The sequence below is a fragment of the Thalassophryne amazonica genome, chromosome 19 (assembly GCF_902500255.1).
Source record: "Thalassophryne amazonica chromosome 19, fThaAma1.1, whole genome shotgun sequence".
NCBI classification, from domain to species: domain Eukaryota; kingdom Metazoa; phylum Chordata; class Actinopteri; order Batrachoidiformes; family Batrachoididae; genus Thalassophryne; species Thalassophryne amazonica.
The window spans coordinates 30216746-30244587 of NC_047121.1; the positions used below are offsets into that span (position 1 = coordinate 30216746).

The 27842-nt window shown below is 39.1% G+C and overlaps 1 protein-coding gene across 1 annotated transcript in view; it reads right to left on the bottom strand.

Annotated features, from left to right (window-relative positions):
* Positions 1 to 452: 452 nt before the first annotated feature.
* Positions 453 to 27842, bottom strand: part of manba (mannosidase, beta A, lysosomal) — a 29321-nt gene continuing 1931 nt past the window's right edge. Inside the window, exons 2-17 of the mRNA XM_034195582.1 lie at positions 19248 to 19342; positions 19070 to 19175; positions 18815 to 18988; positions 17879 to 18002; positions 17462 to 17631; positions 16387 to 16497; positions 12020 to 12171; positions 11448 to 11565; positions 7524 to 7610; positions 7260 to 7427; positions 6925 to 7143; positions 6672 to 6836; positions 6355 to 6499; positions 5998 to 6140; positions 2046 to 2303; positions 453 to 736 (exon numbers count right to left, since the gene is read on the bottom strand). Coding sequence (XP_034051473.1) covers positions 512 to 736; positions 2046 to 2303; positions 5998 to 6140; positions 6355 to 6499; positions 6672 to 6836; positions 6925 to 7143; positions 7260 to 7427; positions 7524 to 7610; positions 11448 to 11565; positions 12020 to 12171; positions 16387 to 16497; positions 17462 to 17631; positions 17879 to 18002; positions 18815 to 18988; positions 19070 to 19175; positions 19248 to 19342 — 2460 coding nt within the window. The 3' untranslated portion in view covers positions 453 to 511. The remainder of the gene's footprint in view (positions 737 to 2045; positions 2304 to 5997; positions 6141 to 6354; positions 6500 to 6671; positions 6837 to 6924; positions 7144 to 7259; positions 7428 to 7523; positions 7611 to 11447; positions 11566 to 12019; positions 12172 to 16386; positions 16498 to 17461; positions 17632 to 17878; positions 18003 to 18814; positions 18989 to 19069; positions 19176 to 19247; positions 19343 to 27842) is intronic.

Below are 27842 nucleotides of genomic sequence, written 5' to 3' on the forward strand. Positions count from 1 at the left end.
GCAGTTATCTACATGGGAGTTGGCTACATTTATGTTCCAAGGTGTGTATCTGAGTCAACAGCTGGTTTGAAGGAAAAAAAAAAGAAAAGAAAAATCATCTTCTTACGGCCAATGTCAGACCATTAAAAACATCACACAGGAAGCAGTAAGAAGTAAAATGCTACTGTTATAATTGTTTTTTTTAAACCAAAGATCAATTTTCCTATTGCAGTGCACATTATTAGGCCCATTTCAATAACACATACTGCAAATATGCTGATAAATTCATTTTTTAATGATTTAAAAATGATCTCCATCAGTCATAGAAGGGTCAGAGCCCCGACGTTCCACACTTGATTCAGTATCGGCTTTCACCAGCTTGATGTCAACAATATTAGCGTTATAGGTGAAAACTGTACAAGAGTTTTCAAAGTCAGCTTAACTTTTCAGAAGACACTGAAGGCAAACTTTTAAAAGGACACTTGGCTGAACATGTGCTTATGGAGCTACACAGAGGCTGGGTGCTTTGTGATCAGTATATGTCCTGTAACGACGTGATGGTGAGGGATCTGGAAAGTTCTGCAATGCTCGTGGGCCGCCACGCATGAAAATGGACTGTCATGTTTCTTGAAACCATCAGGAAGCCGTTGGAGCTGAACCGCCCGGGGACGTTTCCCACGTCGAGCCAGACAAAGGGAGAGACAGACGCAGAGTGAAGAGTCACCGTGTATGTCGTGTTATCCCGCTGCACATTAGCCTGCGAGGAAAGACGTCGTGTTAGTGTCGGGGGGGCGATGACACACATCACAGTTTAATACAACGTCATGTTGACATGAGTGGAGTGATGCAGTGTGACACAAAAATGTAATCACTGATGTTAGTCAACACAGAAATTAAGGAATAACCCTGTTGTGTCGCCGGGAAAACTCAGTTTGCAACCGTAATCCAGCATTACAGTTCGCAAATCATCAGACACAAAGGGGTTACTCCCATTCTAATCCCATTCCAACGTTTGCACAGATCCGTGTCCACCACTGAAGGCTACATCTTAATCCGCATAATAATATAGTAGGGTAGTAGTAGTAGTATATCTTCATGCCAAACTGGAAATTCTGTGAGCAGAATCCACATCAATACTTTTGTATGGTACCTTAAACTAATCCATTTCAGCATCGTCGTCGCTACACCACTTTCTCTCGCTCTCAGCTGACAGCGCCCTTATTGACATCTGTGTAGCAGCGCGTGCGGTCAGGGCACGGAGTAATACATCAAATGTGAAACGGTCAAATATTTTGCCACCATCCACGCAATATTTTATGGTCTCAAATCTCACACGATTAACCAATCAGATTTGCGGGAAAAAAAATGTAATTGGATTAGAATAAACACTTACTGCAACTGCAAATCTACATGATCTAACAATAAGAACTCTGCAGAGATTCTGTGAAGTGCAACAGAACCCAAATGTCTGGTCAAGGTGTGGGTAGTGGTGTCAGACGTGCGCTGTGTTAATTCACAAACACATATATGCAAACACATGCACAATCTGAATTTGTCCATTAGTCTTCCTCTCATGATCATGTGGCACAAAAGAGGAAAGAAATTAAGGAGATGATACAACTTGTCGTTAAAACTCTTATTTTCCTTTAAACTCACACTGAAATGAATGTGCTCAAAGTGTCCTTGCTTGAAATTTACTGCTGTTTGTACTTGTCAGATGAACACTGAAACATTTTTTCCTGTTTATATATAAAAAAAAAAACTGGACTTTTTTTTTTTTTTTTTTTATGAAAACAAGCTAAAGTACTTAAACTAAATTGTCCATTTATGGACAAGTTGAAACTTTTAATACAGCAGCAAAAGTAACAGAGGTTTAAGCCCATCCCACATTCAAACCATCCTATCAAATTGGACCCTACAGAAATTCCCTTGAAAATGTTTTGTTTATTATAATAAAATATAGGAAACTTTAACCTTTATTAATTAAGACCTCTCTATATGTGAGCTTATTTTTTCCAAAACCAGTGCAGATAATAACGGTGTTCCCGCTGAAACTGGTGTCTTACTGTCATGTTGGGTCTTTGAAGCCCCTGAGCATCTTTGGGCGAGCACAGGAAGTGGTGGTTGGTGGGACCTTGCTGACCACTGCCGTCCTCCAGGTGAAAGGTGACAAGGCAGGTGAGCCGGGTGCAGTGCCCACATCCTGCCAGTAGGGTGGTAACTGACTGTTTGAAAATGGCCACAGCGCTGCCCCCGGGAACCAGAAGCCAATCGGAATTCAATGTACACACAGGATCCAGTGTACCCCATGAGTACACCAATAACTGAGTGAGAAAAGGAAATGTTACTGCTGCTGTCAGTGTCAAAATTAAAAGTAATCTGGAATATTAAAAAAATAAATAAATTTGATTTCAGCTGCAACTGAATGTGAGGACAAGTATTCTGGTGAAACAGTGTCCTCTCCTGAAGGACTTTTTTTGTGTGTGTGTTTTTTGGTGGGGCCGACAGAATTTGTAATATATGCAAACATGCATTTTTCAACTAATTCCCATGTGTCTCCTCCATATTATACATGTTTATTCATACATACAGTACACAAATATACAAGCAACAAAATCGGTTGTTTAAAAGTCATAATCACCCTTCTGACAAATCTGATAAATTTTACAGGTAGACCGATTGAAAATCGTAACTGTCATGACAAATATCACTCTCCTTTAGGTGGCACTTTTCTCCTTCACTCTTTCTGAATGTTTCAATGTTAATCATTCAATTTCTTATTTCCGGTCAGAGCGAGTGAGAAAGTGAAGTTAAAAAATAAATAAATAAATAAAATGAAGAATTTGAGTGGCAAATGTCAATTATCCGGTGGGATGATTGGGGGTTACCTCCACCACCACCACCACCACCAGCAGCAGCATCACCTGTGCCCCAAAACCATTCTTAGAATGTTTTCAATTTATGGTTCAGGTGTTTGAAATATCATCTCAGATTTCCAGCTTCAGAGATTCTAAATACTGTATTAAAACTGAGCAATATTATGTTAATATTCTTGAACGTACGATACTTTTGGTTGCCTTCATTTTGTTCAGCGTCACCAGGGTGGACAGATCCACCTGTTGATTTGGCACATGTTCTTGACTTTGCCACGATAACTTTGCGTTAGAAAAGTCATCCTACCGGATGACTTTTCTAACGCAGATACCAGATATTCATTGAAAATGGGCCAGCGTTATGGTGTTGGATCTTCTTGTTGGAAGGCAAGAGCACTACCACCGTGTCACCACATCCTTTAATACCTACATACCTGTAATTACATAAATTAGCAAACTAACAACACGACATTCAGTGTGTTTTTTGTTGTTTGTTTTTGTCATCATTTTAATATTGTTGAAAATAATACCTTAGAATTAGTATCATGATATTATCACCCTGATCTCAAGCCCAATGCTTTAACCACTAGACCATCACATCCCCTACATTGTTGGATACAAACAATGTACATGCCAGTGCACATACAGACTGTAGCTACTGACTGTAGCCTTTAAATATGGAATTTATATATATTGATATGACGACATATTCCTGTGCTGACCAGGAGGTGTCAGAGTTCAGCAGGTGGCAACACAGCGTGTGATGTGTTCTTTTTGTGTGCATAATCTGGAACGATGTTCAAAACATGAAGTCTGAATATGAACTGATGGAGCAGGAAATAATTTCAAGATGAGAACTTAGACAAAAAAGGACACTGTTGTGGCACAGTTTTTCCTCCTTAAAGCCTCTAGATGTTAATAGGAGTGTTTGTTTATTTATTTATCTTCCTTTAGATAATAATAATCTACTAAGCCCATCTTCACATTCTGGTAGACACAGGCATGTGAGAGGCAAATAAGAAAAATGCTTAAAGTGGTGGGGGGGCTGGGGGCAGAAGGGTTTTAGCCATGCTAATGCTCCCCAGAAACATTTTCTGCAGTGAATTAGCAAAATATTTGGCTTATAATTAAATCTGACTGCAACAAATACAAATGTGAAAAGGGTAGTGAGAAAAAAATTATTTAACTGTGGATCATACACAGGACAAGATCATATTGTGTGTAAGCGTAACCAGATGGATTCTTGCAATTCTCATATGATTTTAGTAAGAGAATGGTTGCCTTGTTGGACATGGTATAAAATGCATGTTCTCATGCACAGAATTCCACGCTACAGTTCTGAAACTATATGATCAGATATGTGGGGAAAACTTGACAAAGATCCATGAAAATGCTTCTCACACAATTGAACCTATTTTCAACATTCAAGATTGTCAATAGTTTCACTTTGCAAGTTATGGGATTTGTGTGGTATGATCAGTATCATCCCAGGTTCATTTTTATTTGCTTTCTGAGCTTTTTGTGTGCATTGACTTAATATGAACCTGTCTCACTCTCTTAGCTGTGGCTGCATTTAGCTGCCTATGCCTGGGTGGCGTGTCGTCTCCTCTCTGTATATCCTCTGTAAATCCGAGCCATCACTTTCGAAGGAAAGCTCAGAAACTTTGTAATTGGACAGAGCAGCGTTCGTTTCACTCTGTCAGCCATTGGGATGTTTCGGCTTTTCCTAAAATCTATGTCACACACCGAGAAATGCAGAACAACACATTTTCCAGAAATGCACCTGAGACAGATAATCAGAAATAAAATACATCAGCGACCACTAATTATAACCGCATGTGCACGGTTAGACTTACATTCATGAATACATTGCTGTTGTGCTACTAACCGGGATGTTAAATAATGTGCGACATGTCCTTTAAACACTTACTTACTGAAGAAAGAAGCAGAGAGCAACTCACCTGGATCTCACACCACCTCCAATTCCACGGGTACCTGGTCCATGCTTTCCTACAAAGGTTCCTGGCATGCAAGTCACCAGTTTTGTCCCTTTCTATTATGTCTTTATGCAGATTTTGGCTAATTTTGTTTGGCTGCAGTTTGGCGCCATTACAAAGCAATTTTTATTATTTTAGTTTGACTAAGGTAATACTGTATAAGCATATGATTGTCGTAAAATGTTTTTTACGACATCAAATGTGCGCCTTCAAAACAGACTGAGTTATGCCTCATGCAAAACACTGGCAGAAATTTATAAATGCATGTAATATGCAAAAATGTGCAATTCTCACATGCCGGTAGGTACCAAATATCAGTGAACTACAAGAATTCAAAATGTTTCAAAACAGTATTTTGAATTAAGTGTTGCAGTACTGATGAAACACTACTTTTGTCTTATTTTGCCTGTGTGTTTTTGCAATCATCACACACATCACAGAATTCAAAGCAAAGATTAGTGTGGAGCACTTTTTAAAGCAAGCTCTGAAGCTTTGAATCAAAACATTTCACTGTATGAATTCAAAACAAGAAGCTGGCTGAGGGCTAACTCAGCTATTACTAATATTATTGTTAAGTGATGTTTGATATCAAGGTGAGATATCACATAATTAGAAGCAAAGATTGCAGCTGAAGCACTCTGAAGTATTTGAAGCGTTCAATCAAAGCTACTCTTGCAGGTTGAATTCAAAACAAGAAGCTGGTGGTTAGAATCATTCAGCAACATCAAACATCGACAGCTTCATCAAACAGAGAGTTCTAAAGCATTTCCATGGTTCAAATATATTAAATATTATTAAATATATTAGACATGCTCCTATGTAGACTACAGTAATAATAACACTCTTTGAAGGGACGCCTGAATAGTTTATAGTGGTTCTATACGTTACTATAAAATACACTGATTACCATCATCCAATGACAGGCAATATACTCTGTGTTTGTGTGAGATTACTATACGATATATAATATCGTATAGTATAGTATATAGTATAGTATAGTATACTATACTATACGTATTTGGCTACAAATATACACTCAGTTGCCATTGGGGACACCTAGTGAAAAGCAATGTAGCAAATCAATACTAGCAGCACAGGAAATTACTGTACGTAAAAACATGATGTAGATTGTCTCATGAGTTACGTACCACAGCTCTGAGTTTCTGGTCCTGAATCAGGTCCGAGACGGCGTAGATAAGCAACGTGTCATCATCCTCAAAGCCAACAGGCAGAATGGGAGCAAAGAAATTCTGTGCAAAATAATGCAGCATTTTCCACTTACCACCAAACTCTGCACAGAGAGACCACAAGGACAAGCTGAACAAACATTTAGGAAAAACTGATTTTAAAATCCAAATTAGGACAACAAAACTAAATTGAATACATTTCCTTTAAACAGATTTTACATAAGTGTTTAAGTATACAGACAGTCTTCAATGGAAAAGTGATGAATACAAAAATCGGAGCCACTAAAAGAATACAATTCAAATCTCAAATTGTATTACCGATTGAAGACCAGGATGGTGCCTGCCAAATATCATTGAGCTGCCAGTAGAGGGCACCCATTGCGTGACCTTTGCCATCAATGATCTCACTACGACTTCTCCGATAAAATTCAGTCTGAATCTTTACACACTGGGCCTGCATGACCTGGAGATTACATTTTGCGTCATATTACAGTGATAAACATTTTACATATATCGCAGTGTATCTGTGGACATGTAACAATCAGACAAACAGCGGATCTTCCAATCCTGAACCTCAATATGACCAGAAACTACTGGATGTGTATAGAACAAAGTGCATCACTCATGTATCAAACCTGAGTGAGGTAGAGAGTGTCTGTGAATCTTTTGAGAGGATCTGTGGAGTTTGGCAGGTGGAAATGTAAAGCAGCCTGTTTTAACATCTGCAGGTTCCCGTCCTCATGATGCTGCCGATGGGAAGTAAAATTACTGTCGTAGCTCCAGTCTTCTCTGACAGAAACCTGAGACAAAACAGAAAAGCACAGAGAAAAATGAGGCTTTCCAGGAAAGCCAAAACCCCCAATTTTGGAATTAATGACTGATGAGTACCGACTGCAGAGTGGAAAATGACGGCCAGGACTGAAAGCCGTACTCTGAGGCAAAACGGGGTCGAGGTAAACTCCTCCAATCCCAGCAGTCGTGGACGTAGCTGTAGAAGTGTGTGTCCCCGTAGTGAGAGTCGTACGGATTCGCTGCCACCCATCCCTCCCACTCAGATTCAATTCCATTTGTTGGACTAGAGGCAATAAACGGACGACTTTGGTCCTCCTAGAGGAGATAAGAGATAATGTGCAGATCTCAGGCTTTTGCTTCTAATGAAGGAGCAAAGCTTTGTATCAGGCCCGTGTAACATGGTGAACAGAAATACGGACAACAGTGATCACCTCTTGGACGACTGTCCTTATGTTGGACACATATAGTGTCACGTAATCTTTGACATACAGAGGCTTCTGTGAAAGCGGGATGCTAAACCAGTTTCTCGCCAAAGCTGCTTCATTTTCATTGTTCCCACTCCAAATGACTACAGAGGGATGAGACTTCAGCCGCCGAACCTGATCAACACACACAAACAAAATTGTACACTTTGATCACAGCATTGTAAATACTATGTTTGCTCACTATGAAGAGCACAAATTCAAGCTGCTGACCTGTTCGGTCACCTCTTCTCTCACAGTCTTTATGAAGTCATCGTCCGTGGGATAGAAAGCACAGGCAAACATAAAGTCCTGCCAAACCTAAAGCGACATAGGTCAACATGAAAAACATAGTCATTAATGCCAATGAGTTCGTGTGAGACAACTAAGACTTCACTGAAACATAATTACCCCTGGCACAACTGTTAATTTTAGGTCAAACTTAAACTGGGAAATTTAGCTTAGGTGAGAAGAATAAACTGAGATGACAGAGAGGAGGAGTACAGGAGCCTAATGAGGGACTTTGCTATATGGTGCCACACAAACCATCTACAGCTCAAGACCTCGAAGACAAAGGAGCTGGTCATTGGCCATGACCAGTTCTGATCAAGGGAGCTGAGGTGGAGGCTGTGGATTCCTACAAGTACCTCGGACTGTGGCTGGACAGCAAACTGGACTGGACAACCCACACCAACAACTTGTACAGGAAGAGACAGAGCAGGCTGTACTTCCTGAGGAGGCTGTGGTCGTTTAACATTTGCAGGAAACTCCTGTGGATGTTCTACCAGTTCGTAGTAGCTAGCATCCCCTTTTTCACCATGGTGTGCTGGGGGGGGGCAGCACATTCAAAAAAGACACATCCAGCTGGACAAACTGATCAGGTGGGCGAGCTCTGTGGTTGGCATGAAGCTGGACTCTCTGGTGATGGGGGCAGAGAAGAGAACACTGGACAAACTGCTGGACATTACGGATGATGCCAGTCACCCTCTGCACACCTTCCTCAGTAACCAGAGGAGCCTCTTCAGCCACAGACTGCTCCTTCCCAAGTACAGGACCAACAGGCTCCTTTGTCCCTCAGACCATCAGACTGTAACAGCTCCTCACTCAGGGGGAGGAGTAACAGGAAGACAGAGGATGGGGAAGGAGAGGAACAGTAGTAGCCAATAAACCACTATTGACCAATATGCCTGGTACTTATATTTGTGTATTTATAGTTATATTTGCAAATTGATTTTTACTTTCACTTTTGACACTGCTTCTTACCCTGTGTGCTGCTATATAATGCTGATGGAAGCTCAATTTCCCTGAGGAAGTCTTCCAAAGGGATTAATAAAATTCTATCTAATGTAATAAATTATGGGGCATTTTGTGATACTGAAGTAAGCAGAATTTTGAAGGTGCCATAAAAGGCTGTAAATACACAAACAGACATCTGACAAACTAAATGACATCATGAACTTTAACTCAACGTTCCACCACATTTGCCATACAATATTAATACTGTTCTGATCATTCTAAATCTTTTGCACATATTTTTAATTTTAGGCCACTAACAATGTCATGATAGTATGCTAATATTTTCAATTTTTTTCATTATTTACATATTAATTATAAGTGTTGGACTTTCTGAAGTTTATGATTTAACTTTATGATTTCTCATCCTATATCTATTGATGGATTTACACAGATTTATGTGTAAAAGAATGAACTGATCCCTCTATATTAAAGCTAATTAAATGCAATGAAACATTTTGCAATAAATGCCAATAAAAGTATAATAGAAAACAGAAAAACTGCATACTGAACAAGTGTAAGATGAATCTATATTCAGTGGTGGGCACAGCTAACTGAAAAGTTAACTTTTATAATGCTAAACCAATAAACCACTAAAAACAATGTAGCAGAAGCTACAGCTATACAATAACTTTCAGTATTGCCCTCAAAGGAAAGCAGGTTTGACTTATGGTTTTGATTTATAAACCAAATTAATCAGGATAGTTTAGCTACATTAAGGTCAAGTCTGTCATTTGTACAAAGTGAAAATATAACACATATCTTTTAATTTTAAAATAATGCACTGAAGTTTTGAAGTTCTGAACATTTGGTTTTGAACTGACTTCAGCCTGGACCCCTGTATGCTGTAAAGGGAAATGACTTGGTTTTTTTTTTGTGGCAGCCTGGTGGCCAGGCCCTTCTGCTGAGGTAAAGTTGAGCTCAGCTCCTCTTAGCTGCCTCACTGCTGCAGAATACATCCCCAATTGATTCCCCCTACTGCCAGATCATGTACTGGTGGCTGCACTGGGACAAATAATATACAACCCAATTCCAATGAATTTGGGATGTTGTGTAAAATGTAAATTAAAACAGAATACAATGATTTGCAAATCCTCTTCAACCCATATTCAACTGAACACAGCACAAAGACAAGATATTTAATGTTCAAACTGATAAACTTTATTGTTTTGTGCAAATATTTGCTCATTTTGAAATAGATGCCTGCAACACGTTTCAAAAAAGCTGGGACAGTGGTTTGTTTACCACTGTGTTACATCACCTTTCCTTCTAACAACACTCAATAAGCGTTTGGGAACTGAGGACACTAATTATTGAAGCTTTATAGGTAGAATTCTTTCCCATTCTTGCCTGATGTAGGACTTCAGTTGTTCAACAGTCTGTGGTCTCCGCTGTCGTATTTTGCGCTTCATAATGCACCACACATTTTTAATGGGCGACAGGTCTGGACTGCAGGCAGGCCAGTCTAGTACCCGCGTTCTTTTACTACGAAGCCACGCTGTTGTAACACACCCAGAATGTGGCTTGGCACTGTCTTGCTGAAATAAGATGTCCTTGAAAAAGATGTTGCTTGAATGGCAGCATAAGTGTGCTCCAAAACCTGGATGTAACCTTTCAGCACTGATGGTGCCATCACAGATGTGTAAGTTGCCCACACAATCACAGATGCTGGCTTTTGAACTTTGTGCTGGTAACAATCTGGATGGTCTTTTTCCTCTTGTCTGGAGGACATGACGTCCATGATTTCCAAAAACAATCTGAAATGTAGACTCATCAGACCACAGCACACTTTCCCACTTTGCATCTGTCCATTTCAAATGAGCTCGGGCCCCGAGAAGGCGGCGGCGTTCTGGATGTTGTTGATGTATGGCTTTTGCTTTGCATGGTAGAGTTTTAAGTTGCACTTGAAGATGTATTGATGAACTGTTTTAACTGACAATGTTTTTCTGAAGTGTTCCTGAGCCCACGCAGTAAGATCCTTTACACAATGGTGTTGGTTTTTAATGCAGTGCTGCCTGAGGGATTCAAGGTCACGGGCATTCGATGTTGGTTTTCGGCTTTGCTGCTTATGTGTAGAAAGTTCTCCAGATTCTCTGAATCTTCTTATTATGGACTATAGATGATGGAATCCCTACATTCCTTGCAACTGAACACTGAGAAACATTGTTCTTAAACTGTTGGACTATTTTTTCACACAGTTGTTCACAAAGTGGTGATCCTTGACCCATCTATGCATGTGAATGGCTGACCCTTTTCGGGATGCTCCTTTTATACCCAATCATGACAGTCACCTGTTTCCAATGAACCTGTTCATCTGTGGAATGTTCCAAACAGGTGTTCTTTGAGCATTGGTGATGTAACAGAGCGGTAAACATACCACTGTCCCAGCTTTTTGAAACGTGCTGCAGGCATACATTTTAAAATGAGCAAATATTTGCATCTTGTCTTTGTGATGTATTCAGTTGAATATACGTTGAAGAGGATTTGAAAATCATTATATTCTGTTTTTATTTACATTTTACACAATGTCCCAACTTCACTGGAATTGGGGTTGTACATAGCAGACAGGAGCCAACAGGGTTTATAAATGTTTTTCACTGTTACCAACTATGTGAAAAAAGAAAAAGTTAGCAGCCTAAAAATTATCGGAACTAAATTTATCGGAAGCTAATTGGTCCGCTAATGGTTTTTGAAGTTAGCTAAAAAGCTAATCAGCTAACAAAAAAGTTAGCTTCAATAATTAGCGGTTAGCGGATTACCAGAACTGTGCCCACCACTGTCTATATTACATCTACTCCAAATAATCTTATTAAAAAAAAAAAAAAAAAAAAAAGATATGGTGAGATGGTAGCTAGCAGTAGTTACCATGATTCCTTTCTCATCACAGATGTTGTAGAATAGATCTTGCTCATAGACTCCTCCTCCCCAAACCCTGAGTACATTCATGTTAGCATCCACAGCTGACTGCAAAAGGTTGTTTAAACTGTAGGAAAAACAAAAGGTTTTGTTGTACACGTTTTCATGTGTTCACAACAAAAACAAGCAGCTCGAAAAAGAAAGGAATCTTGTTACAGCATTCTATGTCAGAAGATGATGATGATTTTACAGAGACAAATTTGGAATTATTGTTTCTTTCAGTAACTAAGTCCCTTCAGCTGCTCTTTTGTTGATGCAGTTTAGACAGTTCAGGCCCGAGGTGGATGTGCATGCTGATTTGGCACAGGTTTTATGCCGGATGCCCTTCCTGACGCAACTCCGCATTACATGGAAAAATGTGGCAGGGGTGGGGTTTGAACCAAGTGAAACCAAGTGTACAAACCACTTTACCACCACCTCTCTATCTCTGTATATTGTTTCCCTCAGTACATAATGATAATGGGACACAAAATGCATTCATAAAAATGGGGGTGCAGATCAGACTTCCAAAGCACACTCACGTAGCAGAGTTAACTTTATCCTGGAAACAGTGGGCTGGAATCCAGTTGGAGCCTTTCAGGAAAATTGGTTTGCCATTCACGCGGAAATAAAAGCTTAGTCCTGAAGAGCCGACGATGGGCTCCTGGACAAGTTCCACTGAACGAAAATACACCTGCAAGAGAGATTTTTATTCATGCATCCAATGCACTGAAACATAAAAAAACCGCACAAAAATTATATTATATTATATATATATATATATATATATATATATATATATATATATATATATATATATATATATATACACACACACACTCAACAAAAATATAAACGCAACACTTTTGGTTTTGCTCCCATTTTGTATGAGATGAACTCAAAGATCTAAAACTTTTTCCACATACACAATATCACCATTTCCTTCAAATATTGTTCACAAACCAGTCTAAATCTGTGATAGTGAGCCACTCTGAAAGGTGCAGTTTTGTTTTATTGGGGGGGGATACCAGTCAGTATCTGGTGTGGCCACCATTTGCCTCATGCAGTGCAACACATCTCCTTTGCATAGAGTTGATCAGGTTGTCAATTGTGGCCTGTGGAATGTTGGTCCACTCCTCTTCAATGGCTGTGCGAAGTTGCTGGATATTGGCAGGAACTGGTACACGCTGTCGTATACGGCGATCCAGAGCATCCCAAACATGCTCAATGGGTGACATGTCCTGTGAGTATGCCGGCCATGCAAGAACTGGGACATTTTCAGCTTCCAAGAATTGTGTACAGATCCTTGCAACATGGGGCTGTGCATTATACTGCTGCAACATGAGGTGATGTTCTTGGATGTATGGCACAACAATGGGCCTCAGGATCTCTTCACAGTATCTCTGTGCATTCAAAATGCCATCAATAAAATGCACCTGTGTTCTTCGTCCATAACAGACGGCTGCCCATACCATAACCCCACCGCCACCATGGGCCACTTGATCCACAACACTGACATCAGAAAACCGCTCACCCACACGACGCCACACACGCTGTCTGCCATCTGCCCTGAACAGTGTGAACCGGGATTCATCTGTGAAAAGAACACCTCTCCAACGTGCCAAACGCCAGCGAATGTGAGCATTTGCCCACTCAAGTCGGTTACGACGACGAACTGGAGTCAGGCTGAGACCCTGATGAGGACGACGAGCATGCAGATGAGCTTCCCTGAGACGGTTTCTGACAGTTTGTGCAGAAATTCTTTGGTTATGCAAACCGATTGGTTCAGCAGCTGTCCGAGTGGCTGGTCTCAGACGATCTTGGAGGTGAACATGCTGGATGTGGAAGTCCTGGGCTGGTGTGGTTACACGTGGTCTGCGGTTGTGAGGCTGGTTGGATGTACTGCAAAATTCTCTGAAACGCCTTTGGAGATGGCTTATGGTAGAGAAATGAACATTCAATACATGAGCAACAGCTCTGGTTGACATTCCTGCTGTCAGCATGCCAATTGCATGCTCCCTCAAATCTTGCGACATCTGTGACACTGTGCTGTGTGATAAAACTGCACCTTTCAGAGTGGCCTTTTATTGTGGACAGTCTAAGGCACACCTGTGCACTAATCATGGTGTCTAATCAGCATCTTGATATGGCACACCTGTGAGGTGGGATGGATTATCTCAGCAAAGGAGAAGTGCTCACTATCACAGATTTTGACTGGTTTGTGAACAATATTTGAGGGAAATGGTGATATTGTGTATGTGGAAAAAGTTTTAGATCTTTAAGTTCATCTCATACAAAATGGGAGCAAAACCAAAAGTGTTGCGTTTATATTTTTGTTGAGTATATATATATATATATATATATATATATATATATATATATATATATATATATATATATATATATAGATCGCACAGACTAGACTCTGCTCAAACACCCTGCTGCTCAAATGCTCTGAATTTTGGTGTAAAATTATTTGTAACATACAAATTTCTAATGGAACACTGTCAAAAACAGAAGCATTAAAATGGTAACAGCCAAAACCAACTACACCCCCAATTCTAATGAAGCTGGAACGTTGTGTAAAATATAAATAAAAACAGAATACAATTATTTGCAAATCCTCTTCAACCTATATTCAATTGAATACACTAAAAGACAACATATTTAATGTTCAAACTGATAAACCTTATTGTTTTTGTGCAAATATTTGCTCATTTGGAAATGGATGCCTGCAACACGTTTCAAAAAAGCTCAGACAGTGGTATGTTTTCCACTGTGTTACATCACCTTTCCTTCTAACAACACTCAAGCATTTGGGAACTGAGGACACGAATTGTTGAAGCTTTGTAGGTGGAATTCTTTCCCATTCTTGCTTAATGTACGACTTCATTTGTTCATTTGTAGGGTTGGGTATCGAGAACCGGTTCTTTTCGGATATCGTTAAAGAAATTATTTGATCCACCGATATGATTAGTCTTTTTGCTTAACAATTCCCTTATCGGTGCTTCAGAGCAGCCGTTGTTTTTGAGTGTGTTTGTCAGGAAAATGATCATTCCTCTACATTCATTACAGACCCTGCAGCGCGATTCCACTTTGAAGCGTGAACCAATGAAGCAATGCTTCGAGCCGCTGGCTCGTTGGTTCTTTGATTTGGTGCTCTTCAGAAGAGGCAAGTCCGCTTCTTAACCCCTCTCAAAGCCATTAAAATATGTTAATCGTGAGTAACTTTTGTGTGGATTAAAGTCACAAACTGGACTCTTCTCTTGTTGCAGTCAAGAAATGAGAATCGTCCTCTGTTCCATTGGCAAACGCTGTGCAGCTCTCTTCTGAGACAGAGTCCGGTCGGAATTAATAACTTAAAAGGGAATCGTCGCTTTAAATAAAATGACACTTCTTTTCAAACACTGTAATACAAACAAACTACAATAGACTAAAATGTTTTTTTCCTCCCAAAATGAGACGTTCTGTGTTCTTTATGAATTACATTCTGACGTGCAGCACAGCCAGCAGCAAGAGCTAAGCTCAGATGTATAGAAAGATATTCATGCCAATAATGTCTGAAAGAAAATGTTTTTGACAAAAACTACAGATTTTACAGAAACATTGTTCTTAAGCTGTAGGACTATTTTTTCACGCGGTTGTTCATAAAGTTGTGATCCTCACCCCATCTTTGCTTGTGAACAGCTGAGCCTTTTGGGGATGCTCCTTTTATACCCAATCATGACACTCACCTGTTTCCAGTTAACCTGTTCATCTGTGGAATGTTCCAAACAGCTGTTGTTTGAGCATTCATCAACTTTCCCCAGTCTTTTGTTGCCCCTGTCCCAGCTTTTTTGAAATGTGTTGCAGGCATCCATTTCAAAATGAGCAAATATTTGCACAAAAACAATAAAGTCTATCAGTTTGAACATTAAATATCTTGTATTTGTGGTGTCTTCAACTGAATATTGGTTGAAGAGGATTTGCAAATCAGTGTATTCTGTTTTTATTTACATTTTACACAATGACCCAATTTCATTGGAATTGGGGTTGTATTTACAACCACTACTCAGGTCCCAGTAACCACTGAAGGCAGAGATTTTTTGCTTAAATTACTCTGAGACCTCCAAGATTCTGTTTGGTCCAAATGAACAGTTTTTTTTTTTCCATGTGAATGACCAAAAAGTCCTGTTTTGAACATTGAACCCAATGAAATGAGCTGTTGTATTTCATGAACACATGAGGAAAAGTGTTCCAGTGATCAGACAGACTAAAGAGTGTCATGAGTCACAGTTGAATAAGTCTATAAAATTATGACAGCATAATTTAGTATTTTGGCAAAAATGTAACACTAAAGATCTGCCTTTAGGGTCTCATGTACGACAGGAAGAATTATCCTGGCTAAAATGCTAATGACACAAACAACACTAATTCTCTATTTTCATAATTTTGTTTTAACTGCGCTTGTTAATGAGAATTCAAACCTTAGCACCCAGAAATCCTGACAATTAGACCTCATTTCATCAAATACAGTCACTATGTTTAGTTACAAGGCGTTCTTGATGGAGAAGGTCAGTCAGTAAGAAATCCTAAAGATATCATGACCACATTGCCATTTTCAAAGGCACAAGATGAAAGATAAAAAAAAAAAAAAAAAATCATGAAATGACACACACATCACAAACTATATTGGCGTGCAGGGTCAAAAAATAGCATCAAAAGCAAAAAAGAAAGAGGTACGTCACACTTTCTTTTGGTGCTGCATTAAAGGTTTGCTTGGGAGCTGACTTGGCTGTGCGGGTCTCTTTCTTTTTTGCACAAAATGAAAGATCACCATCGTCATCAGGATTCATTGTCTTTACACAGTGATTCTGCAGATTTCAATCTGTCTCAAACTGCAGCGACACACTTTTGAACAATTGTTAACCTTGGACTCTGCACTCAGGATTAATAATCTCTCCTGGAAGCTTTTGATAATGAGGTTGTAAAAGGGTTGGCTACCGTATCCATTAGGCCACCACAGCTTCACTGGGTTACTCTGAAAGGAAAAGTAAACATATGTAAAGAGTAAGTTGTTCAGAAATGTGCACATGATGATTGCCACCAAATCTGGCTTTATTGCCAAATTATGAGTATTCATTTTGTCCCATTTGTCACGGACATACATTTATTCAAAACAAAAACAAAGGCATTGGAGAATATGCGGTGTTATATAACGGCTGAGTGGATCCTTGTCATTTGATTGGTGCTTTGTATATCACAACATGGATTATTCATCCCATTTGTGTTGCATTGCATTTTGCATGCAATTTGGTTCCATACGTTTTGTACCATTGTATGCTGTGACCACCACCCACTAGTGGGGGCAGTGTTTAGCTAAACATGGCGGAGTTTGTTTTGCTGATGGACGACGATTTGAATGCGCTAATTCTTGTAACACACACACACAAAAAAAAAAAACAAAAAAAATCCACTACACTGTAAGCCGTCTGGAGGCATGAAGAGCTGTTAAGATGAAGAGGATGAAGTTAGGATGAAGAGCTCGACTAATTTCTGATGTGTTTTTTTGCTGGACTGAAGTCTCTTTTTTTTCCTGGAAGCACACAAAATCAGTGCACAGCATCACGGACTACATTGTCAGAATTATTTTTGAACTGTCTAACTGTTTTTACAAGTTGAGTGAGAACAATTTTGGACTCCGATTTAAAGTTTGTGTTGGACTGCTGACGTCAAAGCACCAGTGACAAACACCAAAATGTAAGTCCCTTTTCTGCTGTTCATAAATGAATAAAATATCAAATGCCAAGGATCTATTTTAGCCATAAAACAAATAATGAATGTTTTTACATTCTTTTAATGGAACAAATATTTAATTTGGTGAAATATTCATACCATTGAACTCAAACATTCATTATTTGTATATTATCTTGTATTTTATTCATGTTATTTATGTGGGCAGTGTGTCCTGTTAGCATGTTGTAAATTCTGTTGAATACACATACCGTGTTTACATGCAAAATGAAAATGTTCTTGGATTTTCCAGGCAGAAACTGTGCCTTCAGTGTCTGCTCTGATCCCAGATCAGGTATGGACAGGGAGACGTCTAGGCTTATTGTCTGAACTGCATCAACAAATAACTCAACCTGGACTCTCCACTGCGCAAGGCCAACATCTAAACAGATTACAGAAAAAACAGCATCCATACAGCCAATCACTCAGTGGTGATATAGAAAAATTCTAGGAGACACAGTTCTATAAACATCAAAACAATGCATCTTGCACAATCACCTACATGGAGAACAGGTTTGTTCCATGTGTGTTATTTCCATTTGATTTTGAGGGAAACAGTCTCTCTCAGTGCTCTAAAATTTTAATCAAGCTTTGGAATACGGCACAGGACCTAAAATTGTAAGGCTTACTGTAAAGAGGAACACAGGAAACCTGGATGAGCTGCAGAATCTCAAACGCCTCTAGATGAACTCCCTTCCATAGCCCCAGTGTTGGGAAAGAAGGACCCCAGTCCCAGCTGAATGAGCTCTGCTCCTGCACACAAAACACACTGCCTGACTATTTATACGTACACCAATACAGATCATTGCTAAAACACTCTTCCCAACAACTAGGCTGTGTGACATCTGCCCCATTTCAATGATGCTTAGCAGGATTACTCAACAAAAACAAAACCAGATTTCATGCAATATGGTTGAAGTTGAGTGTTGCGTGAGCTGTGGGCTGGACTCATTCACAGCTGGGTGGACTGAAACAATGCAGATAAAGTGTTTTGCTCAAGGGCACAGACAGGTAGGGTGACCTAGAATCTAACCCAGGTCCACATATTGTTAGATCTACTAATTATCCCACGGAGCCTGCCCCATCTTCCAGACAGGACCCTTAATTTTTTTCTTTTTTTAATTCTTCGAAAAAAATATAAGGAAAGAATCTCAGAATTCAGCATGATACAAATGGTTTTACCATATCTGTGATTGTGACCAAATATATATATGAATAAAAATATGACAAACGTGTGTGTGGTGGGATATGAAACTACCAGCCTTGACAGAAGTATTCACTGCCCAAGTGCCCCCTAGTTTTGCATGTATTGGTCATATATAGCAATGTAAACAAGGTAGTATAATTATAGAACCTGGGATGGTTCTATAATTTGGTTAATGCATTGCATACTACTCCCACACCTGAACTGACATTCTGTCATTTGACACAATCTCATCACTGGGATGAACTCAGGTTTGGTGGAGTAAATCATTAAATTCTGATTCAAATAGATTAAGATCAAGACATCCAGGGAAACAAAAACTCAAAACTAGTCCTGCAGACTGCCTGCAGACTACACTCACTTTCCGGATGAAATTGACATGACATTCCCCCTTCTGAACTTCTGGAGGACATTCAGGAGGAACCCTGTAGGCAGAATGGGCTTTCCTCCTTTCAGCTGCATATAGGACAGGAGACAGCAAATGAACCTCCAGCTCGTTAGCCCCGTCTGTCAGCAAGTCTCTGATTGGGAAGTCCTACACACCAAAAACAGACATCATCAGACAAAAAAATGATGGTTGGACTTTTGTTGAGCAGCTCTTTGACAGTGAACATACATATCTGCGAAACATGTTGTCTGTGCTGCCCACAAGTACTCCATTGAGCCAAAGGGACGCTACAGTGTCCACACCATCAAAGACAAGAAGCACTTTCTGCTTGGATCTGTTAACACAAAGATCAGTTAAAAACACTGAGTAGAAAAGTCCAAGAATTCATTTAAATTATTATATTAACCTGAGGTGGCTGGGCACAGAAAATGTGGTCACATATGTCCAGTTGTCAAGGGAAATCCACTGATAAGAAACATCATTGAACCTGAAATAGGGGTCCTGCAACAACAGAAAAAGGATTTACCCAGCTTTTGAATCCATTTATGGTTATGAAATGTGTTTAAAATTTCATTGTTTATGATTGACAACTGCTACCAATAGCTTGTGTTGTCACATCTATGTTACAATAGCATGCATACGAGTTTGGCTTCAATCACGGATCACTTGGTCAAGGATGCATGCTGTGAAAATGAAAAGTTGATAAATATATTGACGAATATTTTTGAAGAAATTAGCAATTAACAGTGTTGTTTGTGTTATTGATTTATTGTTTTTGTAGTTCAAATGGTTTAGTCAGTTTAGTTAAGTGTCATGTTGCCATTGCCATGACTGAAAAGTGTACTGCGTTTGATGTGTTCCGCCACCATCGCTGTTTGTGCACATCTAAAAACAGAAGCACCTGCTTGCGGCAGAATGCAGAAAAGATAAAAAAAAACTCTCTGTGCATGCGTGCATGTGTATAACTTTGATCACGGACAAATGAGGAAAGCTGACATTTGCCATTTGGTATGCTTATGTATTTTGGGTCAAGGATGAACACTGCAAACATGGAAACTATGGATATTAGCTAACATTGATATTTACATTCTGAACTAACATGCCATTCCAGTGTGGGGGGGGGGGGGGGGGGGGAATCATCTTTATATTAAAGTCATGAGCATGTGTGTGCATGATTTTAGATTTAGTAAGTTCAATATTTATGTGACAGATCCACCCACATAGGATTTTCATAATGAAAATGTTAGTTGTTTTTCTTAACCCCAAATTTTAAAAGGAAATATTTTCACTGTCAATTTCACACAAGCTTTGGTCCTTTGTTTCTATTGATAAATCAGAAACTGTTCACATTCCTATCATTTTTGGTTCATTTCTGGTAGGCTGACAAGGATGTATTACATTTCACAGAAGAAAGAAATGATTTTTACAAGTTTTTCAAGAACAAAAGACTTTTTCAAAATCGTAATTGAATTTTTGTTTTGAGACCAGTCACATTGTATCTCTGATGGATCAATTAATGTAAAAACGGCAGTTTTAGGCTTCCAGATAAAGGTGGGAATGAAAAGCTAAAACAGCCCTTATTTTGTCATTCGCCACATGACTAGTAACACAAGAAGCACCAGGACCCTCAAGACTCTCCTTTCTCTTCCACAGGTATCAGCAATGCTAAACACCTCTGTTCAGAGACCTCATGAGTCCGAAAGCTCTTCTCACGCACCTCTAGATCTCTGAGGAAGAGGAACCCAGACACATTAATACCAGTGCAGAGATTCGTGAACCTCTCTACAAATCCAACGCTTTCACAATATAAACATACATTTCTGATGGCTGTGTTCAGGAAGTTATTGAAAGACTGGATCTTGATTATGATCCAGGACAACCGAGTCATGTGAGGGGTACCTGGAAAATGGCTGCTCCTTAGATATGCTCTTGGTCCCCGTCAATTATTTCCAATTAAATTACAATAACTCTCTGTAAATAGTTTATGGCTGTTACTAACAGTTAGTGTTTTTAACCTAGTCATGGGCAAAGCAGAAAATAAAGTGTTCAGAGTTTATGATGAATCAACCAAAACAAAGCGTGCAGACCCGTCTGAAAACTAAGCTATCATGGAAGCTAGCCCTGCTAGCCCAGAGGCAGGCCAGAAAAACAACATCGAAGACCTTCTTTCAGAGATTACGAAAATTGGGATTACTTTAAATCAAGTAGCGACCAACGTGTCAATAAAGTCGGACACTACGGAGCTGAAAAACACTGAGTGCCCTCCAGACACGAATGGAAGAAGCTGAAACTTGCATTGCTAATGTGGAGGATTGCACTGCTAACGTAGCTAATAAAAACAAGCGGCTAGCACAGCGAGTGGAACAACTTTGGAACCGGGTAGAGGAGCAGGAAAATCGAAGCAGACGGAAAAACATCAGGTTAATTGGACTGAAGGAAGGTAAAGAAGCAGGAACCACCCTGAATGACTATGTCAGGAAGATACTGCAGGATGGCTTTAAACTGGAGGGAAATGAGTATGAGAGCCACAGAAGTGGAGGGCCGCGACCGGATGACGATCAACCACCAGGTATGATACGGTGAAATTTCTATGTTATACAGCTCGACAGAAAGTTCTTGCAGTGGCAAAGAAAGAAAGGGGTCTGAAAGGGGAGGATCGCACTCTCTCAATCTACGAAGATATAACGAAGGAGCGTTCTGACAGGCGGAGGCACATCCTGATAATCTGAGATTCACGTGGAAGGGGAAGAGATGGAGCTTCACTGATCCGAAGAAAGCAGAACGCTTTATCCGGGAAAACATTGCAACCACGGAGGGAGATGACTGACTGATGCACACATCATGGAGAGCAGAACACAACGGGGATGGGGACATATGGAGGAGTCACAACCAGGTGGTGGGTGAAGTGAATGGAGGTAACCGTTCATAGAACCCACATGGACCAGAATCAGCGAGGGAGGCCTGATCACCCTGTTGTGTTCTTTTTAAGGACAGTGGTATTTGAGTTAGGGTTATTTCTATGTTTGTTGGTTCTGTTACAGGATGCGAGGTTATGTTCTGTTTTTATGTTTATTACGGCAGAGGTTTGGCACTCAGTTGTCACACTGAAATAGGGAATGGTATGACTTTATAATCAAAGATGGGCAAATGTGACATTGGTAACATCAGTGGGTAGTGGGTACATTAATATAGTAACATGGAACATTAATGGTTGTGGTACTCCAGTCAAAAGGAAAAAGATACTTGCATATCTTAAAGCTAAAGGTACAGATGTTGCATTTATCCAAGAAACGCATTTCAGTAATGAAAATGAAGCCCTGAAAATGAAACGGGATTGGGTAGGAAAGGTGTTTCATAATTCTGTATCCAGCAAGAGATGTGGGGTTGCTATCCTAGTTAATAGAAGGCTCAATTTTATCCTTTTAAAGCAATTTAAAGACCCTGATGGACGGATCTTGGAAGTGGAAGCTCTTATTAATAGAACCAAAGATGTATTATGCAATATATATGCCCCTAACAATGAAAACCCAGTTTTCTTCCATGAAGTCAACAAAATGCTGGGTGGCACGGATGGCCAAATAATTTTAGGAGGAGACTTTAACCAAATATTAGATGATCGCCTAGATCGTAGCAAAGATAGACCCAGCCTGACCTCTAGAGATAGAACTGCTTTACATAGTCTTCAGAAGGCCCTGGGCCTAACTGATATTTGAAGACTTACTCACAAGAAAGGGGATACACATTCTACTCCCATTCCCATAGAACATACTCACGAATAGATTTCTTTCTTATTTCTATTTAACTTGTTGACATGGTTACAGACTGTAATATAGGGTCATAGCAATAACAGACCATGCACCGGTGGAACTACATCTACAACCCCTGGCAAAAATTATGGAATCACCGGCCTTGGAGGATGTTCACTCAGTTGTTTAATTTTGTAGAAAAAAGCAGATCACAGACATGACACAAAACTAAAGTCATTTCAAATGGCAACTTTCTGGCTTTAAGAAACACTATAAGAAATCAGGAAAAAAAAATTGTGGCAGTCAGTAACGGTTACTTTTTTAGACCAAGCAGAGGTAAAAAAAACATGGACTCACTCAATTCTGAGGAATAAATTGTGGAATCACCCTGTAAATTTTCATCCCCAAAACTAACACCTGCATCAAATCAGATCTGCTCGTTAGTCTGCATCTAAAAAGGAGTGATCACACCTTGGAGAGCTGTTGCACCAAGTGGACTGACATGAATCATGGCTCCAACACGAGAGATGTCAATTGAAACAAAGGAGAGGATTATCAAACTCTTAAAAGAGGGTAAATCATCACGCAATGTTGCAAAAGATGTTGGTTGTTCACAGTCAGCTGTGCCTAAACTCTGGACCAAATACAAACAACATGGGAAGGTTGTTAAAGGCAAGCATGCTGGTAGACCAAGGAAGACATCAAAGTGTCAAGACAGAAAACTTAAAGCAATATGTCTCAAAAATCAAAAATGCACAACAAAACAAATGAGGAACGAATGGGAGGAAACTGGAGTCAACGTCTGTGACCGAACTGTAAGAAACCGCCTAAAGGAAATGGGATTTACATACAGAAAAGCTAAACGAAAGCCATCATTAACACCTAAACAGAAAAAACAAGGTTACAATGGGCTAAGGAAAAGCAATTGTGGACTGTGGATGACTGGATGAAAGTCATATTCAGTGATGAATCTCGAATCTGAATTGGGCAAGGTGATGATGCTGGAACTTTTGTTTGGTGCCATTCCAATGAGATTTATAAAGATGACTGCCTGAAGAGAACATGTAAATTTCCACAGTCATTGATGATATGGGGCTGCATGTCAGGTAAAGGCACTGGGGAGATGGCTGTCATTACATCATCAATAAATGCACAAGTTTATGTTGATATTTTGGACATTTTTCTTATCCCATCAACTGAAAGGATGTTTGGGGATGATGAAATCATTTTTCAAGATGATAATGCATCTTGCCATGGAGCAAAAACTGTGAAAACATGCCTTGCAAAAGACACATAGGGTCAATGTCATGGCCTGCAAATAGTCCGGATCTTAATCCAATTGAAAATCTTTGGTGGAAGTTGAAGAAAATGGTCCATGACAAGGCTCCAACCTGCAAAGCTGATCTGGCAACAGCAATCAGAGAAAGTTGGAGCCAGATTGATGAAGACTACTGTTTGTCACTCATAAAGTCCATGCCTCAGAGACTGCAAGCTGTTATAAAAGCCAGAGGTGGTGCAACAAAATACTAGTGATGTGTTGGAGCGTTCTTTTGTTTTTCATGATTCCATAATTTTTTCCTCAGAATTGAGTGATTCCATATTTTTTTCCCTCTGCTTGGTCTAAAAAAGTAACTGTTACTGACTGCCACAATTTTTTTTCCTGATTTCTTATAGTGTTTCTTAAAGCCAGAAAGTTGCCATTTGAAATGACTTTAGTTTTGTGTCATGTCTGTGATCTGCTTTTTTTTCTACAAAATTAAACAACTGAATGAACATCCTCCAAGGCCGGTGATTCCATAATTTTTGCCAGGGGTTGTACATTTAAATGTTCATAAGAATACGGATGGACGATGGAGAATGAATGCAAGTTTGTTACATGATGATCAATTTGCCACAAAACTTGGGGAAGACAGGAATATTTTTGGAATTAAATAAAGGAACAATGGAGAGATTATCCACAGTGTGAGATGCTCTTAAAGCATTCATCAGAGAGAAGTTTATAGCCTACAGCTCATGGAAGAAAAAGGAGAGCAAAGAGAAAATGCAATTATTAGAAAAGGAAATAACTGACCTAGAAAAAAATTTTGGCAGAACGATATGATGAGGAACATTTTTAGAAATGCAAGGGTAAGCAATATTTAGGTATAGAACTAAATCGAGATATAGGAGAGATTATTGTTGCAAATATGGTAAAACTATTAAATAAAATAAAAGTTAATTTGGATAACTGGAGCAGACTGAATTTAACACTTTGGGAGAAAATAAATACAATTAAAATGGTTGTTGCCCAGCAAATAAACTATCTAACAGGACTGATACCTATATGCATCCCTCAACAGCCATTGTTAAGATAAAAAAAATGCTGATGAGATTGAATGGGGACAATACGGAGGTTGATGAACAATGGGAATGTTTTAAAGAATATATGTATAGCAGAAATAATGTAAGAATGTGAAAACTGGTGAAATGGCCTACACTCAATGACTGCCTTCCCTATAGTATAAACTTTATTTTTTGATAATTTGTGACTGGCACTGCCTGTTCCATAATCTGCCTTTTTTCTCCTTTCTTTGTTCAAGGATATTGTTTTAATGTTTGATAATTATCAAAATCAAATAAAAATTTGAATTATTAAAAAAATTATCCAGGACAACGACAAACTCAGACACTCAGTCACATGTTACTTCCCCAGGCAGGACTGGTTCCCATTAACAGATGGGAGGACTGAGATGATGCAGGTGAAGTGTCTTGTGACTGTCCAAGGACCTGAAATTGAACCTCACAGTCTGTATAGTGGTAGTCTAACTCCTATCCCACAGAGCCGTCTGTTCTATTTCAAATGACTAAAAACTGCATGAGCTCTTAATAATGGTATTATACCTGCACAATAGATTGTGGTTCATCAAATGCACTATTTATTCAATGAACTAATAGGTTACCAGGTGTCTTAAAAGCAAATACCAAAGCTTTTAGTAAAAATTACCCCATATATATGGATGTATTTAAGTAAATTAATTTAAAAAATTGGGTTTGCTAAAACGTGGATGTTTTGACCTTCTACAAAGTGCAGACCAACTCAATGAGGATGGTTTACAGAGTAATCTGCACTCAATATATGGATGCATGTCACAAAAGTCTAAATGCTGTCATCACTACAGGCCAAATGTTTGCTTTATCCAAAAGAATTTGCACATGACCAGTCACAGGCTCCTAAGACTATGGAGTCAGTTAACACGAAACCCAAACCCAAATTTAAAAGTAACGTTTAAAATAAAATTGAGTTGGAAATAAAAATTACAATTACGCACAAAACCATATTCCAACTGTCACACAACCAGACACAAAAGAAAACAAAGGAAGATTTTAAAGGGAACCAAATCTCAAACCACTTTAATTTATTACTAAATATAACTGTTTCAAAGCCTGTTCACTCTTTACCCATTTCAAAGATGCTTATATAATGACTACAAGTGAAATTTAACAGAAGTCAAAACTTCAGATTTGTGAAATATACAACCCCTGGCAAAAATTATGGAATCACCGTCCTTGGAGGATGTTCATTCACTTGTTTAATTTTGTAGAAAAAAAGCAGATCACAGACATGACACAAAACTAAAGTCATTTCAAATGGCAACTTTCTGGCTTTAAGAAACACTATAAGAAATCAAGAAAAAAATTGTGGCAGTTACTAACGGTTACTTTTTTAGACCAAGCAGAGGGAAAAAAATATGGACTCACTCAATTCTGAGGAATAAATTATGGAATCACCCTGTAAATTTTCATCCCCAAAACTAACACCTGCATCAAATCAGATCTGCTCGTTAGTCTGCATCTAAAAAGGAGTGATCACACCTTGGAGAGCTGTTGCACCAAGTGGACTGACATGAATCATGGCTCCAACATGAGAGATGTCAACTGAAACAAAGGAGAGGATTATCAAACTCTTAAAAGAGGGTAAATCATCACGCAATGTTGCAAAAGATGGTTGTTCACAGTCAGCTGTGTCTAAGCTCTGGACCAAATACAAACAACATGGGAAGGTTGTTAAAGGCAAACATACTGGTAGACCAAGGAAGACATCAAAGCATCAAGACAGAAAACTTAAAGCAATATGTCTCAAAAATCAAAAATGCACAACAAAACAAATGAGGAACGAATGGGAGGAAACTGGAGTCAACGTCTGTGACTGAAGTGTAAGAAACCACCAAAAGGAAATGGGATTTACATACAGAAAAGCTAAACGAAAGCTATCATTAACACCTAAACAGAAAAGTTACAGTGGGCTAAGGAAAAGCAGTCATGGACTGTGGATGACTGGATCAAAGTCATATTCAGTGATGAATCTTGAATCTGCATTGGGCAAGGTGATGATGCTGGAACTTTTGTTTGGTGCCGTTCCAATGAGATTTATAAAGATGACTGCCTGAAGAGAACATGTAAATTTCCACAGTCATTGATGATATGGGGCTGCATGTCAGGTAAAGGCACTGGGGAGATGGCTGTCATTACATCATCAATAAATGCACAAGTTTACGTTGATATTTTCGACACTTTTCTTATCCCATCAATTGAAAGGATGTTTGGGGATGATGAAATCATTGTTCAAGATGATAATGCATCTTGCCATAGAGCAAAAACTGTGAAAACATTCCTTGCAAAAAGACATATAGGGTCAATGTCATGGCCTGCAAATAGTCTGGATCTTAATCCAATTGAAAATCTTTGGTGGATGTTGAAGAAAATGGTCCATGACAAGGCTCCAACCTGCAAAGCTGATCTGGCAACAGCAATCAGAGAAAGTTGGAGCCAGACTGATGAAGAGTACTGTTTGTCACTCATTAAGTCCATGCCTCAGAGACTGCAAGCTGTTATAAAAGCCAGAGGTGGTGCAACAAAATACTAGTGATGTGTTGGAGCGTTCTTTTGTTTTTCATGATTCCATAATTTTTTCCTCAGAATTGAGTGAGTCCATATTTTTTTCCCTCTGCTTGGTCTAAAAAAGTAACCGTTACTGACTGCCACAATTTTTTTTTCCTGATTTCTTATAGTGTTTCTTAAAGCAAGAAAGTTGCCATTTGAAATGACTTTAGTTTTGTGTCATGTCTGTGATCTGATTTTTTTTCTACAAAATTAAACAACTGAATGAACATCCTCCGAGGCCGGTGATTCCATAATTTTTGCCAGCGGTTGTACAAATTCTTTTAAAATCATTAAAAAATATAACAGAGATAATAAATGGTAAATGTACTGCATTT